Source organism: Oncorhynchus gorbuscha, linkage group LG15, assembly GCF_021184085.1.
Source record: "Oncorhynchus gorbuscha isolate QuinsamMale2020 ecotype Even-year linkage group LG15, OgorEven_v1.0, whole genome shotgun sequence".
Classification (NCBI taxonomy): Eukaryota; Metazoa; Chordata; class Actinopteri; order Salmoniformes; family Salmonidae; genus Oncorhynchus; species Oncorhynchus gorbuscha.
In genome coordinates, this window is record NC_060187.1 from 44,077,752 (window position 1) to 44,097,719 (window position 19,968).

The 19,968-nt window shown below is 40.8% G+C and overlaps 1 protein-coding gene across 3 annotated transcripts in view; it reads left to right on the forward strand.

Moving 5' to 3' along the window:
- The first annotated feature begins 6,965 nt into the window (after positions 1–6,965).
- The window catches only part of palm1a (paralemmin 1a), a 58,226-nt gene continuing 45,223 nt past the window's right edge, over positions 6,966–19,968 (forward strand). For all 3 annotated transcript variants that reach the window (XM_046301373.1, XM_046301372.1, XM_046301374.1), the window contains exon 1: positions 6,966–7,356. In XM_046301373.1, coding sequence (XP_046157329.1) covers positions 7,352–7,356 — 5 coding nt within the window. In that variant the 5' untranslated portion in view covers positions 6,966–7,351. The remainder of the gene's footprint in view (positions 7,357–19,968) is intronic.

The following is a 19,968-nucleotide window of genomic DNA, read 5'->3' on the forward strand; positions in this document are numbered from 1 at the left end:
AAAAGACAACCATTTGTCAGAAGCTGACTTTTCAGGTAATTTACTAGTAAATATTTAATTACTAATAGGCCTACGTTTAACATCACGTTTCAACATTTAAAAAACATATTACACCAGATAATAAGATAATAAGAACAGTGGGCCAATGAACAAAATACTCAAATACAGTTTGAGTGAACTATCCATTTAATAGTGGGTGCTATTGTAAATAATGACCTAAAACAACACTGACCTCCTTAATGGCTTCAAACCAATTCCACCCCACATTGATTTAGCCGAGCAATCATTCCACATGTGTGACCATTGAAAAAAGTATGAAAAAAGTGACCTATTTCTGCTCCTGGACACATAGTATGCTGGAGTCCAGTTATTGATTCTTTAATCGCTGAAATCAGTGTCACAAAATGTTGCACAATAAACAATAGCAATGGTTGGCCAAAAGTGGGCACTGTCATAAGACAGCAATGGTCGTATTTAGAGACTTTAGTTTCAATGATAGACACGGACTCTAACTAATTTCATTGCGATGAAAGTCATTGAAAGCGGTTACACAGACTTAGACCCATGTACCTTGCAGATCACCATTGGTCTGTGGAAGTAGATGGAACAATGTTTGGAAACCTCTTGTCTGGAGCTAATAATGTCTATGTCCAAAGTCCTTCAGAAAGTTTGCAATGTATCTGTTTTACCACAGGAACAATTTGACGGGTATTCATGGTGGTTCCCCATGATTATTAGATTAGAGAACAAAAACTTGAATGTTCTCATTGTGGCAACTCATTTGCGGTTATGGGATACAATCATCTTTTAGCAGTGCATGTAGACCAAGGCCACATTTTAATGTACAGTACAAGCCAAAAGCTTGGACACACCTACTCATTGAATGTTTTTCTTTATTTAAAAAAAAAACATTGAGACATCAAAACTATGAAATAAAACATGAAATCATGCAGTAAACAAAAATTATTAAACAAATAAAAAATGGCCACCCTTTGCCTTGATGACAGCTTTGCACACTCTTGGCATTCTCTCAACCAGCTTCAGTCACCTGGAATGCATTTCAATTAACAGGTGTGCCTTGTTAAAAGTTCATTTGTGGAATTTCTTTCCTTCTTAATGTGTTTGAGCCAATCAGTTGTGTTGTGACAAGGTACGGGTGGCATACAAAAGATAGCCCTATTTGCTAAAAGACCAAGGCCATATTGTTGCAAGAACAGATCAAATAAGCAAAGAGAAATGACAGTACATCATTACTTTAAGACATGAAGGTCAGTTAATCAGGAACATTTCAAGAACTTTTAAAGTTTCTTCAAGTGCAGTCGCAAATAGCGATCAAGCACTATGATGAAACTGGCTCTCATGAGGACCGCCACAGGAAAGGAAGACCCTTAGTTACCTCTGCTGCAAAGGATAAGTTCATTAGAGTTACCAGCCTCAGAAATTGCAGCCCAAATAAATGCTTCACAGAGTTCAAGTAATAGACACATCTCAACATCAACTGTTTAGAGGAGACTACAGTGGAGAGAACAAGTATTTGATACACTGCCGATTTTGCAGGTTTTCCTACTTACAAAGCATGTAGAGGTCTGTAATTTTTTATCATAGGTACACTTCAACTGTGAGAGACGGAATCTAAAACAAAAATCCAGAAAATCACATTGTATGATTTTTAACTAATTAATTTGCATTATATTGCATGACATAAGGATTTGATACATCAGAAAAGCAGATCTTAATATTTGGTACAGAAACCTTTGTTTGCAATTACAGAGATCATACGTTTCCTGTAGTTCTTGACCAGGTTTGCACATCTTAGCTTCATCTAAGTCACAACAACAGACAAACACAGTATGCTTAAATTAATAACACACAAATTGTTGTATTTTTCTTGTCTATATTGAATACATAATTTAAACGTTCACAGTATAGGTTGGAAAAAGTATGTGAACCCCTAGGCTAATGACTTCTCCAAAAGCTAATTGGAGTCAGGAGTCAGCTAACCTGGAGTACAATCTTTGAGACGAGATTGGAGATGTTGGTTAGAGCTGCCCTGCCCTATAAAAAACACGCACAAAATTTGAGTTTGCTATTCACAAGCAGCATTGCCTGATGTGAACCATGCCTCGAACAAAAAAGAGATCTCAAATCAAGAATTGTTGACTTACATAAAGCTGGAAAGGGTTACAAAAGTATCTCTAAAAGCCTTGATGTTCATCAGTCCACGGTAAGACAAATTGTCTATAAATTGAGAAAGTTCAGCACTGTTGCTACTCTCCCTAGGAGTGACCGTCCTGCAAAGATGACTGCAAGAGCACAGCGCAGAATGCTCAATGAGGTTAAGAAGAATCCTAGAGTGTCAGCTAAAGACTTACAGACATCTCTGGAACATGCTAACATCTCTGTTGAATAGTCTATGATACGTAAAAACACTAAACAAGAATGGTGTTCATGGGAGGACACAGCGGAAGAAGCCGTGTTTTTTTCCTTCTCCCTCTGCACCCCAGTGTCTCTACTCTACACACTGTATATAGACTTTTTTCTATTGTGTTATTGACTGTATGTTTGTTTATTCCATGTGTAACTCTGTGTTGTTATTTGTGTCCCACTGATTTGCTTGGTCTTGGCCAGTTCGCAGTTGTAAATGAGAACTTGTTCTCAACTAGCCTACCTGGTTAAATTAAGGTGAAATCAAATAAAAAAATAAAAAGCCACTGCTGCCTAAAAAAACATTGCTGCCCGTCTTAAGTTCGCAAAAGAGCATCTGGATGCTCCACAGCGCTACTGGCAAAATATTCAGTGGACAGATGAAAATAGAGTTGAGTTGTTTGGAGAAAAAAAGTCACAGCACAACAACATCAAAACCTTATCCCAACTGTAAAGTATGGTGAAGGGAGCATCATGGGTTGGAGCTGCTTTGCTGCCTCAGGGCCTGGACAGCTTTGCTATTTTTTTAAATATTTTTTTACATTTCCCATTTATTTAACCAGGTTAGCCAGTTGAGAACAAGTTCTCATTTACAACTGCGACCTGACCAAGAATAAAGCAAAGCAGTTTGACATATACAACAACACAGAATTACACATGAAATAAACAAACGTACAGTCAAGAACACAATAAAAAAAGTCAATATGCAGTGTGTGCAAATGAAGTAAGATTAGGGAGGTAAGGCAATAAATAGGCTGAAGTGGCAAAATAATTACAATTTCGCAAATAAACACTGGAGTGATAGATGTGCAGAAGATGAATGTGCAAGTAGAGATACTGGGGTGCAAAGGAGCAAAAAAATGTTAAAATATAAATAAATAACTTTATGGGGATGAGGTAGTTGGATGGGCTATTTAGAGATGGGCTATGTACAGGTGCAATGATCTGTGAGCTGCTCTGATAGCTGATGCTTAAAGTTAGTGAGGGAGATATGAGTCTCCAGCTTCAGAGATTTTTGCAATTCGTTCCAGTCATTGGCTGCAGAAAACTGGAAGGAAAGGCTGCCAAAGGAGGAATTGGCTTTGGGGGTGACCAGTGAAATATACCTGCTGGAGTGCTTGCTATGGGTGGGTGCTGCTATGGTGACCAGTGCACTGAGATAAGGCGGGGCTTTACCTAGCAAGGACTTAAAGATGACCTGGAGACAGTGGGTTTGGTGACGAATATGAAGCAAGGGCCAGCCAACGAGAGCATACAGGTCGCAGTGGTAGGTAGTAGTATATGGGGCTTTGGTGACGAAATGGATGGCACTGTGATAGACTGCATCCAATTTGCTGAGTAGAGTGTTGGAGGCTATTTTGTAAATGGCATCGCCAAAGTCAAGGATCGGTAGGATAGTCAGTTTTACGAGGGTATGTTTGGCAGCATGAGTGAAGGATGCATTGTTGCAAAATAGGAAGCCGATTCTAGATTTAATTTTGGAATGGAGATGTTTAATATGAGTCTGGAAGGAGAGTTTACAGTCTAACCAGACACCTAAGTATTTGTAGTTGTCCACATATTCTAAGACAGAATCATCCAGAGTAGTGATGCTAGGCGGCCGGGCAGGTGCGGGCAGCGATCAGTTGAAGAGCATGCATTTAGTTTTACTTGCATTTATGAGCAGTTGGAGGCCACGGAAGGAGAGTTGTATGTCATTGAAGCTTGTCTGCAGGTTAGTTAACACAGTGTCCAAAGAAGGGCCAGAAGTATACAGAATGGTGTCGTCTGCATAGAGATGGATCAGAGAATCACCAGCCGTAAGAGTGACATCATTGATGTACGCAGAGAAAAGAGTCGGCCCGAGAATTGAACCCCTTGGCAGCCCATAGAGACTGCCAGAGGTCCGGACAACAGGCCCTCCGATTTGACACACTAAACTCTATCTGCGAAGTAGTTGGTGAACCAGGCGAGGCAGTCATTTGAGAAACCAAGGCTGTTGAGTCTGCCGATAAGAAGGTGGTGATTGACAGAGTCAAAAGCCTTGGCCAGGTCGATGAATACGGCTGCACAGTATTGTCTTTTGTCGATGATGATTATGATATAATTTAGGACCTTGAGCGTGGCTGAGGTGCACCCATGGCCAGCTCTAAAACCAGATTGCATAGCGGAGAAGGTATGGTGGGATTCAAAATAGTCTTCTAAGGTCTTTTGAAGACCTTAGAAAGGCAGGGTAGGATAGATATACGTCTGTAACAGTTTGGGTCTAGAGTGTCTCCCCCTTTGAAGATGGGTATGACCGCGGCAGCTTTCCAATCTTTGGGGATCTCATACGATACGAAAGAGAGGTTGAACAGACTAGTAATAGAGGTTGCAACAATTGCGGCAGATCATAAAAATAAAATAAAAGATATATATGTATATATATTTCCCCCCCATTTCGTGGTATCCAATTGTTAGTAGTTACTGTCTTTTAAATCATCGCTACAACTCCCGTACGGGCTCGGGAGAGACGAAGGTCGAGAGTCATGCGTCCTCCGAAAACACAACCCAACCAAGCCGCACTGCTTCTTAACACAGCGAGCATCCAACCCGGAAGCCAGCCGCACCAATGTGTCGGAGGAAACACCGTACACCTAGAGACCTGGTCAGCGTGCACTGCGCCCAGCCCACCACAGGAGTTGCTAGTGCGCAATGAGACAAGGATATCCCTACAGGCCAAACCCTCCCTAACCCAGACGACGCTTGGCCAATTGTGCGTCGCCCCATGGACCTCCCGGTCGCGACTGACTGCGATAGAGCCTTGGCTCAAACCCAGAGTCTCTGGTGGTACAGCTAGCACTGCGATGAAGTGTCTTGGACCACTGTGCCACCCGTGAGACCCTCGGCAGATCATTTTAGAAAGAGAGGGTCCAGATTGTTTAGCCCAGCTGATTTGTAGGGGTCCAGATTTCACAGCTCTTTCAGAACATCAGCTATCTGGATTTGGGTGAAGAAGAAATGGGGGAGCCTTGTGCAAGTTGCTGTGGGGGGTGCAGAGCTGTTGACCTGGGTAGGGGTAGCCAGGTGGAATGCAAGGCCAGCCATAGAGAAATGCTTATTGAAATTCTAGATTATCGTGGATTTATCAGTGGTGACAGTGTTTCCTAGCCTCAGTGCAGTGGGCAGCTGTGAGGAGGTGCTCTTATTCTCAATGGACTATCATCGACGGAATCATTGACGCTATCATTGATGGAAAAATCAATTTACAAGTTTATCCAGACATTTTGCAGGAGAAAGTAAGGCTATCTGACCGCCAATTGAAGCTCAACAGAAGTTGGGTGATGCAATAGGACAACAACCCAAAACACAGAAATAAACAAACAACAGAATGGCTTCAACAGAAGAAAATACACCTTCTGGAGTGGCCCAGTCAGAGTCCTGACCTCAACCCGATTGAGATGCTGTGGCATGACCTCAAGAAAGCGGTTCACACCAGACATCCCCATAATATTGCTGAACTGAAACAGTTTTGTAAAGAGGAATGGTACAACATTTCTCCTGACCGCTGTGCAGGTCTAATCCGCAAATACAGAAAACGTTTGGTTATAGGAGTTTGGAGTTTATTGCTGCCAAATGAGGGTCAACCAGTTATTGAATACTACATACTTTTCCACCCTTCTCTGTGAATGTTTAAACAGTGTGTTCAATAAAGACATGAAAACGTATAATTGTTTGTGTGTTATTAATTTAAGCAGACTGTTTTTGTCTATTGTTGTGATCAGATCACATTTTATGACCAATTTATGCAGAAGTCCAGGTCATTCCAAAGGGTTCACATACCTTTTCTTGCCACTGTATTTTGATTTAACACTTTTTTGGTTACTACATGATTCCATATGTGTTATTTCATAGTTTTGATGTCTTCACTATTATTCTACAATGTAGAAAATTGTAAAAAAAAAAAAAAAAAAAAAAAAAACTTTCAATGAGTAGATTTGTCCAAACTTTTGACTGGTACTGTTAGTTGTGGCTTAAGGCGGCACACATAACTCTCTATAATGCACAATTGACTCAAATCAAATGTTATTTTGAGTGCATTTTACACTAAGGGAGAAAAGCTCTTAATAGCCCACTCAATGATGGTACAATTCCTTAGTTTTCTGTTAGGGCCTACTTTAAATGCTTTAGGCTAACAGGTATACAGCCTAGGATACACATCATACAGTGGGTTGCATAATGTATGTTTAACAGTTGTCATGAAGCCAATATTAGGCTATGGGAAAGGTATCTGCTAGCCTGGTTGCCATCTCAGTTCAACTATTCCATTCAAGGAGTGGAATAGCTAAAAAGACTGATACCCAGACTTAGGTATCTGCAGTGAGCATGAACATATTGCTTATAGAAGTTGAGATCCTATTAGTCTCATTAAATAACACGAGTCTTCTAAATAATACATTCATTGACGTGCCCTGTCCAGTGTGAGAATTCTAGCAGAGCTAAATCGATTCTATGCCTACACTATTTTCTTATTTTCTATCCATGTGGGGGCGTAACGCCTCACCTAACTCGCGCTAGCTGCGAACAGATGATACAGCATTGCGCGGTATGAGCTCAGAAATGGAACAAAAGAAATCATCCTAAAACAGGGAATGGTGGGAGCACGGATGTGGAAAGTATAGAAGTTATTTTGAACCCATTAGCAAAGGCAAATCATTATTTGGGCCCTGATTTAAAGGGTAGTCTTTTGGCAAATTTGCTGTAAGCGCGTTGCTCCCCACCAAAGCCAGCTACAGGGGAGGGACTGCCGATTTCTCGACTTTGCAGCTCTGAATGAAGGGGAGGGGGTCCGTAGACCGAAATTGATGGTAGTGGGCTACTGAGGAAGACTACTCCTCTTGATATTAAAGGCAAAATACACATTTCAGTCGAACACAGCAGAGTTGGTGAAACGGGACGGTGGTGAAACATGGAGTAAGTAGACGTTTGACTTAACTGCATGTAGCCTATTATTATTGTATAGACTAGGGTATTTTATGCACTGACAATGAATGTTCTGGCTCAATTTGAACGATTTCGCCCCGATTGCCACACCTGCAAAAGGGAAAGAATATGTAGGCGAGCTAATTGCAATGTCGGTCTTTTGGGGGGATGAAATGAGGTATTGATTTTTTCGAAACAGTGAAGAAAGGATGTTTAATAGCCGAAGTTAATATTTTGATAATAGTGAACCTTAAAACATCGCCAATATGCAGACAAAAGATAATGTCATGTTATTGACTTCAACTTGCATCGCATTTATTTGTCCTCTCTTCAGTGCTCAGTGTTGGGCAAGACATCAAGGCTTTTTAAAAATGTGCGCCTATGCTGTAAAATACTGGACCTATATCTAGACAGGGCAAAGCCGCATGGTCAATCGGCAGTCTATGTAAGGAATATCCTCTTAACAACAGCTGGGGATTTCTGTGAAATAAAACATGTGTCCAGAATAACTACTCCCGGCTATATGTGCACGTGTAATTAGCCTACCGTGGATTTTAATGGTCAACCATAGCAACTATTTGTAAAATGACCTATCGATTTAGGCTCAGTTTGTCTTTTGGGGGATCAATATGGGGAATGTGTGATGCATGCTGCGCATGTTCCTGAATAGCGCGCCGCATATGGGGGATCCTGAATGTCATAGTCCAGTGGTGTGAATGTCGTGCTATTTGGAAATAGGAGGGAGCGCCAGACAACGGTACCAGCCAGCCGTGCCTGCCTTTAATTGTGTGAGTGGTGGGTGCGCATGCATGTGTAGGAACCGGGGCGTGCATGTGTAGGAGCCGTGTTTTCATTTTCTCCCGTGTTGACAGAAATGGGCTGTTCCAACATGGCTGAGTGAGCTGATGCGGCTGCTTTAGTGTAGCCTACATGGACACAGAAAGGTGTTATAGGAAACATGTCATTACTTTGTCATTATGGCTGACTACGGGAGTGAACGTTATTTACAATAAGGGTTACATGGAGAAAATCGGACCTCTCTGAAATGAAAATGGATGGCTCTCCCTTTAGCAAATGTATATAATCTAAACCGTCCCCGAACGCTTGAAAAAAAAAAAAAAAAGTGACCCCTTCTATACAAAGTAAGTGGTTAGTAGAGAACATATATACCGTTACCCTCAATAATTGGACAGACCAGAGCCTTCGAAATGCAGTTTTAGAAACTGTTCTTCATCCTGTAAGCATTACATGGCAGTGCAGGAATTTTGCTAGCACACAAGACTGCGGGACAGAAGGTTGTGGGTTCGCAGACCAACGTGGACAAGAATAAGAATGGAAAGGTCTCCTTTATAGTAAAAGCATTGCACGAATCTATGATTTTATTTGCAGGTCCAAGAAAAAATAGCCTTTTAATAAACATTTCATGCAATGCTACGTCGTTTTACGCATTAGCTGAATCTTTTTTAATAGGCTAATGGACAGAAAGATAGGCCTGTGGTCATCTTATCATATTTCGCCAATGCCAAGTAAGTGTGACTTGTTTGTAACGAAGCTGACCCTGTTTGCAAGTAATTCATTCTGAGAAATAATTCGGAATTTGAGCATGATACTTCAAAAAATTTGGCCTACCTGGATATAGCAGCCTATTGCCTAATTTCGTCTGTCAAACAAGTAGGCCTACTACTTATTTCTTATATAGGAAAAAATAGGCTCCATCACAAAGCACTCTCATTGTTTGTAAAGTCTAATTAAAATGAAGATGTGTTTATCAGATTTGATGGCCTCACAATAAACCAGATTCAAGAAACTTGAAGCAGCAGCTGTGGCACAATCAATTGTAAATGGACAGCTCATGGTGCTGAAAGTAGGCAAATTCATTCGAGTAGGCATAATTCATTTCAACCATCATGGGCAAGACACATGTTGTTTTTAATAAAAATGAATTATAGTAGTAGCAAGCTATCAAAGTTGACCTCAGGTGCTCCTTCTCATCTCTGCGCTCTCCTCAAACTGAACATAACACACATGTAGGTGATAGGCTAGTCCACGAGCAAGTGCATTTTTTTGGACTAGGCCTAATAAAGTATTATTTTCGGAAGAAGCTTTTGACTCTCTTCCTGAACTGCCACCGTAGCCCTACACAGCACAGACATTGGTTAGGCAGTTTTTGATCAGCAAGAGCAGAGCAGGCATGGGCTCAGGGTTGGAATATCCATTAGAGTGTGTAATACAGCCTAGTTGTATTTACACCATACCAGCAGCTATCTTAGAAATGTAACTTTGCTCTTTGTGTCTCTGAGCATGCACTTCATAGCCTATAGGCTATGGATCATTTGATTGAGACCACACTAAATAGCCTATAGGCACACTTGATATTGAGTGCCCAGCGGAGAATCAGAGATGAGGGGTGGCATCTGGCACACATGGATATTTAGCCTGACAAGCATCTCATTCTAAAACACTGAGAAATATTGAAATTTCCTCAATTACAAATTACATGACCCTCCCCTGGACTAGATTTAAAAATAATAATACTAAACCCTCCCCTTGACTGAAATTGAAAAAGCACGATCTCCCACACTTTCCTCCATGTAACCATTCTGTACATTTCCATATATCCTTAAGTATCCATGACTGACTTACAGTGAGATTAACAAAATATAAAAAGTATACATGAAAATACAATGGGCAATAGGGGACCATGACCATCTTCCATTGTTGCAGGCCTAAGAGCCCACTAATATTACAATGTTACAGTGATGTTGCAGAATTGTTACAATGATTCTTCTTCTTTTTCATAGCCCACATTGCTTCCATGTGACTATCCATCACCTTCGTTTCACCTGACATACTTCAACATCCTCAAGAATGCTATTGTTTATACATACCAATTGGTCATGTAGACCTATTTTATTGATTGATATTAAGATTTGTGTTTATTGTTCCACGTTTTGAAGGTGCCAGTAGTAAAGTAGAGCACAAGTGTATGAATTTAAGTTGAAATTACGCAGTAGGCTCCTCTGAAAGAGGAAGTGAGTAAAACTGTGTTATACGAGAATATAGTGCAACATACACGTACCATACAGAGTGCATGTTTGATATCCATCATGGAGCCATGGACTTGAGAAACATCTCCGTTTAAATCCAATTTGAGTTGATTTTGTCTAGGGATGGGAGTTTCACTATTCGAATAGTATCTTACATTTTTGTTTGGATGTCCGGATATTCGAAATACATGTGTTTTTGTTAAGTACTGCTGAGCGAGCGAGAGAGGCTGGCACCCTATTGCTGCAGCTGCAGAGGGGGTGGTGAGTATTGTGGGTGAAAAGAGCCGAATGAGCTACTGTCGCCTACCATTGAATTTCTGACTGACTTGTCGCGATACTACCACCACCTGGCTAACGTCTACGTGACCCCTGTGTCTTATGCTGTTGCCTACCATTGAACATCGGAAGCCTCGTTCACGCCTGATGTCCACCAGATAGATGCATATGCGTTTTGTTTTGCTGGATGTCTAGCCTGCATTTTTCGTACTTGATGCACGTGTGCTTCGCTTTTCGACTAGCTAAAAGCTAGCTAGTTGGAGTAAGTGTGTGTACTTCCGATTGTACCACCGCACGGTAAAGCAACACACAGTTTAAAAGATTGAATGCATGCAGGAACACAGAACACAGCGCAGCAGCCTGGTGTAGCATCCCCAAGGTAGCATTACGGACTGCTGCATTGACAATGAATGACTTCTGCCGGAACGCAAAGAGTTTGATGCATCTGGTTGACACGAGGTGTCACATTACTCATAAGCACTCAGTTACGTTGCACCGGATGTCATCTATTTCAATAGGGATGTACACAACGCAGTGGAATCGCAATGCCCCCTTGTGGTTGAAGACTTTGTTGCCAGACGACGCAATTCTCCAAACATTGCGTCGTCTTCAGTCCAGCCAGAGTCCGTAGAAGAACAGGAAGTTACCAAACCACAGAAGAAGAGAAACATTTGGTTTTTGGCAATGGCTTTATGGGATAGCTAGCATCTTGCAACAATTACCGATTCCTATAAGTTAGTACTATTTTAATAGTCATGTTAAATAATGCACATGGGCTTTTAAGTCAATTAGATTATATGACTGTTGCCTCCGATTTAAGTTTATTGTGACGGTAAGGACTTTAAAATTTGTTATTTTTATTAGGTGGAGGTCGCTAGCTACTAGTGGTATCTTCAAGATAGCCTAGCTTTTAGCTAGCTAGCTGCTCTGCTGTGCAAGCTAGCTTGACTTGCTATAAAGTTGGAGAAACAAGTTGAGGAAGAAGTAACTTAACAAAACGTGTTTTATTATCACCTGAAACAATATATTTATCCTGTCTTGAATGAAAATGTAATATTTTACAATCTCCCAAAATAAATGTGATCTCCGACAAGAGACAGCCTCTCCTCCATCTTGCGTTACAAACACTACACCCACAGATAGAACAATGAGACAGATATTTCACCGGTTGTATAAATGTGAAGCATCCGGTTGGCGTGTCCACTCACTACTAAATATGGTGATGAAAGGAATCCCAGTGGCCGGCAGTGGGGGGGAAGATGGGGCGAGATTGATTTTGGCCGACATTCTGCAAATTTTCTCCTTGATTAAACATTTGATCTCAATGCGGTTTTCTGTTTCCAAAACTAGAATCTGTAACAAACAGAGTAGACTATGTTTTGCAGACTTTGCCCTTTGTCCCCTCCCCCTCCAAAATGGCATAGTTTAGAAGGAGTGCAAGGGCGAATTTAGATATTGCCCACACTCACTTCCCAGATGAGGCGTTCCCCTACGGACATATGCAAATAAATGCTAGAATGTGCCAATAGGATCTCTCTAGCTCATGCTTGGCTTTGCCCACCTTGCTTGTTCTGCCCATGATAGGCTCTGGTCTATTTTAGGTTAAAAATAGTATTGAGCTATATTGTTCATCGGCAGGCTATTATAATTCTGTAAGCCTCTCAACTGCCGGAGGGTCTACTCAGAATTTCTATTCTACTTTAAAAAATATATTTTAGGTTCAAACAAAGCTGTCTTCCTTTTACATGGTAGGCCTACTGCTGGCAACTGCCTATTCCGTTTTTTATTGTTGTTGGGACATTTGATGTAAACACCATGGCAACGATGCACTCCAGTAGTAATCATGCATCAATCCACTGTAGCCCTATCTACAATATACAGTGGGGCCAAAAAAGTATTTAGTCAGCCACAAATTGTACAAGTTCTCTCACTTAAAAAGATGAGAGAGGCCTGTGATTTTCATCATAGGTACACTTCAACTATGACAGACAAAATGAGAAAAAAAAATCCAGAAAATCACATTGTAGGATTTTTAATGAATTTATTTACAAATTATGGTGGAAAACAAGTATTTGGTCACCTACAAACAGGCAAGATTTCTGGCTCTCACAGACCTGTAACTTCTTCTTTAATAGGCTCCTCTGACCTTCACTCATTACCTGTATTAATGGCACCTGTTTGAACTTGTTATCAGTATAAAAGACACCTGTCCACAACCTCAAACAGTCACACTCCAAACTCCACTATGGCCAAGACCAAAGAGCTGTCAAAGGACACCAGAAACAAAATTGTAGACCTGCACCAGGCTGGGAAGACTGACTCTGCAATTGGTAAGCAGCTTGGTTTGAAGAAATCAACTGTGGGAGAAATGATTAGGAAATGGAAGACATACAAGACCACTGATAATCTCCCTCGATCTGGTGCTCCACACAATCTCACCCCGTGGGGTTAAAATGATCACAAGAACGGTGAGCAAAAATCCCAGAACCACACGGGGGGACCTAGTGAATGACCTGCAGAGAGCTGGGACCAAAGTAACAAAGCCTACCATCAGTAACACACTACGCCACCAGGGACTCAAATCCTGCAGTGCCAGACGTGTCCCCCTGCTTAAGCCAGTACATGTCCAGGCCCGTCTGAAGCTTGCTAGAGAGCATTTGGATGATCCAGAAGAAGATTGGGAGAATGTCATATGGTCAGATGAAACCAAAATATAACTTTTTGGTAAAAACTCAACTTGTCGTGTTTGGAGAACAAAGAATGCTGAGTTGCATCCAAAGAACACCATACCTACTGTGAAGCATGGGGGTGGAAACATCATGCTTTGGGGCTATTTTTCTGCAAAGGGACCAGGACGACTGATCTGTGTAAAGGAAAGAATGAATGGGGCCATGTATTGTGAGATTTTGATTGAAAACCTCCTTCCATCAGCAAGGGCAGTGAAGATGAAACGTGGCTGGGTCTTTCAGCATGACAATGATCCCAAATACACCGCCTGGGCAACGAAGGAGTGGCTTCGTAAGAAGCATTTCAAGGTCCTGAAGTGGCCTAGCCAGTCTCCAGATCTCAACCCCATAGACAATCTTTGGAGGGAGTTGAAAGTCTGTGTTGCCCAGCAACAGCCCCAAAACATCACTGCTCTAGAGGAGATCTGCATGGAGGAATGGGCCAAAATACCAGCAACAGTGTGTGAAAACCTTGTGAAGACTTACAGAAAACGTTTGACCTCTGTCATTGCCAACAAAGGGTATATAACAAAGTATTGAGAAACTTTTGTTATTGACCAAATACTTATTTTCCACCATAATTTGCAAATAAATTCATTAAAATCCTACAATGTGATTTTCTGGATTTTTTTTCTCATTTTGTCTGTCATAGTTGAAGTGTACCTACGATGAAAATTACAGGCCTCTCTCATCTTTTTAAGTGGGAGAACTTGCACAATTGGTGGCTGACTAAATTCTTTTTTTGCCCCACTATATCTAGCCTATATATAGTTGCCATCTTTTTCTCTCCTCAAATCAACATCTTCATTATTATGTTACTGAAATTCCAACTTTTGATCAAGTGGTTATAGCCTTGATTAAGAAGTGGTTATAGCCAGGCTATGAGGCATAGTAGAACGTTGTTTATTTAATGATAAGCATCACTGGCATGTACAGTTTCTCTGGACCCCAGAGTTGGGAGTTTTGATTAAAGAGATTTAAGTCCAGACAGGTTAGGCCTATTTTAGGAAACTTTCTGAATGGACATAGAGAGAATTAGCAAACTCGTACACGCACACCCACCCACCTAAAAGGACCATCAATCAAAGCCGTCTGCAGCCATCTCTCTCAGACATAAGCAAATCACATTTCTCCTTTCCTCCCCAAAACACCAAGTCTTAGCTTCAAATCCTTTCTGTTGGATATCAAAAATGAGTTTACACTATAGGATAATGCTAAATCAATGTAGCCTATCATATCAATTAAGGGGAAGATATAGAGACAGCTGTGATATAGGCTATATGAAGATGAAATTGACAACCATTAGAAAATAGAAACACATCCATAGCCTTTCAGCCGTTGATTAATTTTAGTGAAGCAATGGATGGTTATGTTGACACTAGGCCTACATTTTAATATGAGTGATTTATCTAAATCTGTCAAACCACTTATTGATAAGGATAGCCTAAACTGCGGTTGATATTTCACTGTTCCCTTCTTGGAATTCACGCAAAACTGCTGACAACTCGTCTATCTCTTCCTCCTCTCTCTTGCTCTTAAATAGACAATGAACAGCAATTTACACTGAACTAAAATATAAACGCAACATGTAAAGTGTTGGTGCCATGTTCCATGAGCTGGAGAAATTTGCCATACTCACAAAAAGCTTATTTCTTTCCAAATTGTATGTACAGATTTGTTTACGTTCCTGTTAGTGAACATTTCTCCCTTGACAAGATAATCCATCCACATGACAGGTGTGACATATCAAGAAGCTGATTAAACAGCATGATCATTACACAGGTGCATCTTGTGCTGGGGACAATAAAGGCCACTCTAAAATGCTTCAGATGTCTCAAGTTTTGAGGGAGTGTGCAATTGGCATGCCAGATCTATTGCCAGATAATTGAATGTTCAGTTCTCCACCATATGCCGCCTCCAACGTAATTTTAGAGAATTTGGTAGTGTGTCCAATCGACGTCACAACCTCAGACCACGTGTAACCACGCCAACCCAGGACCTCCACATCCGCCTTCTTCACCTGCGGGATTGTCTGAGACCAGCCACCTGGACAGCTTATGTAATTGTGATTTTGCACAATGGAATATTTTTTTATCTTGCTTTTTTAAACTTCTTACCACTTTTTCTTCCCTATTGGTAGTTACAGTCTTGTCCCATCGCTGCAACTCCCGTAAGGCCGAGAGAGAGAGGCGAAGGTCGAGAGTCATGCGTCCTCCGAAACGCAAGCCTGCAAAGCTGCACTGCTTCTTGACACACTGCTCGCTTAACCCGTAAACCCACTGCACCAATGTGTCGGAGGAAACACTGTATAACTGGTGACCGAATTTAGCATGCGCCCGGCCCACCACAGGAGTCGCTAAAGTGTGATAGGCCTCTACAAACCTGACTCAGTTACACCAGCTCTGTCAGGAAGAATGCGCCAAAATTCACCCAACTTATTGTGGGAAGCTTGTGGAAGGCTACCCAAAATGTTTGACCCAAATTAAACAATTTAAAGGCAATGCTAACAAATACTAATTGAGTGTATGTACACTTCTGACCACTGGGAATGTGATGAAAGAAATAAAAGCTGAAATAAATGATTCTGACATTTCACATTCTTAAAGTTAAGTAGTGATCCTAACTGACCTATATATATATTTATACATATATTTTTGTATAGAGGTGATAGGCCTATTTTGCCGACAAATTAAATGGATTAGATTGCACTGCCAATTAAAAACGATTTTAAAAGCATGTACATGCAGACATCATGAAGACGTTTGTAATGCGTTCATGGTGAGATCTTCAATAAAAACGTACATGTAAACTGACACGTGCCATGTAAGTGTAACGTGTACACGATGAGACCACTGTCTATATGACGTGAGCGTGTCACGTGACATGAACGTGACGGGAACGTGTAGGCAGGTTGACGCCTATACTTTTTTTTTGTCTCCATTGACTGTCCATGTTAATTCATGGCGGTGTTTTATGGCGCTAGGGAGACGTTAGGTGACATGCTGAGAGGCATCAGTAGCTTCACAGGGCTTGATTCTGGCATGAATCACTCGCGTTGGTGTGTTTGAGATGGGAGCAAGCAGACGGAGGGAGAGAGAGCACCATGGCAACTCGGCTACAGCCAAGGCTAGCTAACTTGTAGCAGCCACCATGTTATTTATCATCCCATATAACAGTGCCTGTCTTGACTGGTGCAGCCTAGAGAAGCTAGTACTATAGTTAGCTAGGCTAATTGAGGCCACATGCTGTGCATTCTCCCCAACCCCATTCAGATAAAACAACAACCTAACTGTTGGTTGCTGGTTGTAGCCTACTCATTTAGCGAACTTTTCATTCCGTAATTTTATTCCATCTTGCATTGCATTAGTGAACTCTCACTCCACTTGCTACACATTGAGCCGCTTTGATTGGCCAACATAAACAATACTTGGAGGCTACCCCCTTTTTATGGGGAGCGCACTGTGCACGTCATAAAAACTACATTGAGTTTATGGTATGTCATGGTACATACTTGTATGTATTAATGTCACAAATGACTACTCATACGTTCATGTTTTTGAATAATTCAATATTCGAATAACATGCACATCCCTAATTTTGTCTTTTAATGATTTGTTTGCAAAAACAAATCTTTACCAGACCATGATAAACGTACAAAACTAACCAACACAAATCCTTCTTCATTTCCCTTCTAAGTCGTAAGCTGACAGATACACAGACTGTTCTTCCCACTGCTAATGGCCAACCATGTGCCATTCATTTACATTTACATTTTCAATATGTGCCGGACCTTCCAAGTATTGAGATTCCATGGAGAAGCTCTTGGGAGAGCAGATAGGCTTAGATCGTGCTCTTATTTTATTCAGCCTCTCTCATGCCTCAGCCTCTACCTCTCTCACATTCCAGTCATGACGACTGATCTGCTCCCTGCCATCTCTCCACTCCTCCTTGTTCATCCTCCCTATCCTCTCTTCTCTGCATGGGTCCTCCTTTTCTTCTTCTCAACATCCATTTGGTGTATTCCAATCGTATAAACACATGATTAGATACAGTATAAATAGTATAACACTTACAGTATTAAACAATATTCCAACACTCTTAAAAGGACAATAGAAGTTGTCTCATCCCAGTCAGCCCACAAGTGTAATCATCAAGCCAGTCATGCCAGCCAGTGGTGTCCCAGTCCCCCTCTGTCATTTTTCAATCACAGTGACACACATTCAAACGTAGCCTTGGGGGCAGACCTCGTACAGCATAGGGGAGTGTGGCAGTGTGGTGTGGGTCATGTCGTCGAGGGTTAGCGCACAGACACATTTGAGGCTAATGAGCAGGCTAGCTTACACAGCCCAGGGCAGCTAGCCATAGCTGCATATCTGATGCCTAGATAGATCATAGATACATAGCTGCATATCTGGTACATAGATAGATGAATAGATACATAGCTGCATATCTGGTACATAGATAGATCATAGATACATAGCTGCATATCCGGTACATAGATAGATAATAGATACATAGCTGCATATCTGGTACATAGATAGATCATAGATACATAGCTGCATATCTGGTACATAGATAGATAATAGATACATAACTGCATATCTGGTACATAGATAGAGAATAGATTCATAGCTGCATATCCGGTACATAGATAGATAATAGATACATAGCTGCATATCCGGTACATAGATAGAGAATAGATACATAGCTGCATATCCGGTACATAGATAGATCATAGATACATAGCTGCATATCTGGTACATAGATAGATCATAGATACATAGCTGCATATCCGGTACATAGATAGAGAATAGATACATAGCTGCATATCTGGTACATAGATAGATCATAGATACATAGCTGCATATCTGGTACATAGATAGATCATAGATACATAGCTGCATATCCGGTACATAGATAGAGAATAGATACATAACTGCATATCTGGTACATAGATAGAGAATAGATACATAGCTGCATATCCGGTACATAGATAGATAATAGATACATAGCTGCATATCCGGTACATAGATAGAGAATAGATACATAGCTGCATATCTGGTACATAGATAGATAATAGATACATAGCTGCATATCTGGTACATAGATAGAGAATAGATACATAGCTGCATATCTGGTACATAGATAGATAATAGATACATAGCTGCATATCTGGTACATAGATAGATCATAGATACATAGCTGCATATCTGGTACATAGATAGATCATAGATACATAGCTGCATATCTGGTACATAGATAGAGAATAGATACATAGCTGCATATCTGGTACATAGATAGATAATAGATACATAGCTGCATATCTGGTACATAGATAGATCATAGATACATAGCTGCATATCTGGTACATAGATAGATAATAGATACATAGCTGCATATCTGGTACATAGATAGATCATAGATACATAGCTGCATATCTGGTACATAGATAGATCATAGATACATAGCTGCATATATGGTACATAGATAGAGAATATATACATATCTGTATATCCGGTACATAGATAGATAATAGATACATAGCTGCATATCTGGTACATAGATAGATCATAGATACATAGCTGTAATACATGTAGAGTAGCCGTACAAAGCTACTAAACAGGCCTCACTAGACATTTCATTATGTTTTTTAACAAATAGTGGTAAACATGTTTCAACATACTGTGCAACAGGCCCTTTGTACTTTCGCTTCCACTGGTTTTCACTGGTAACAACTCCAAGGGTTTGGATGATTTTGTGTTGCTGTTTGTGTTTTCCCAGCACAGCAACTAGTCCCCCCCCCCCAGATATTTTTTTTCGCAGGGGAGGTCTCCATAGAAACCATGCATTCTTTCAGTTGGCTGGACAGTTTTGTTTAGAGTCCTTTGAATTACAGCGTTACAGAAACATACAACAAAGAAATGTTGATCTCAGCTAGTGCTTTATGTGGCCGACACCTCTGGAGGAAGGTATGGCCTCTGAAAACAGAGATCACTGTGTCAACGAACAAGGCTTTGATACATTTATATCTATGTTCAATGATTCAACTAAAGTGCAGCTATTGGTTGTTTCTTGTTTGTCTTCACCATAAATGTCATTATCCAACGTTTGAAGGGATGGTTCAGCTTTTATCATGATTGGAAAAAACCTGAGCCATCTTGACTTGAACATTATACAATATGATGCTAATGAGATTTACTTACACATTTGGTGCAGAAGCAACAATTAATACCCAAGTTCAAGAATTTGTCTGACTGGAATATCACTTATGTCAGTTTGACTAGGAGATCTTTGAGACTCCATTTCTCTCATGAGACTTCGGATAGAAGTAAGTGTTCTATAAATTGTACGAGTAACAGTATCTCTCTCATTGAACACTTTCAAGGGCGATTTGAAAGTGAGGGTGAGTTGAGTGTTTTTTGTCTGGTCGCTAAAAACAGTTTGCCTATTGTGACAGTCTGACATGATCATTGGCCTGTTTTGAGGAAGCATCTTTGTCACTCCTGCTTTCTGTTCATTCATGTCACTTTGAGTGTACGGTGTTTTGTGAAGGG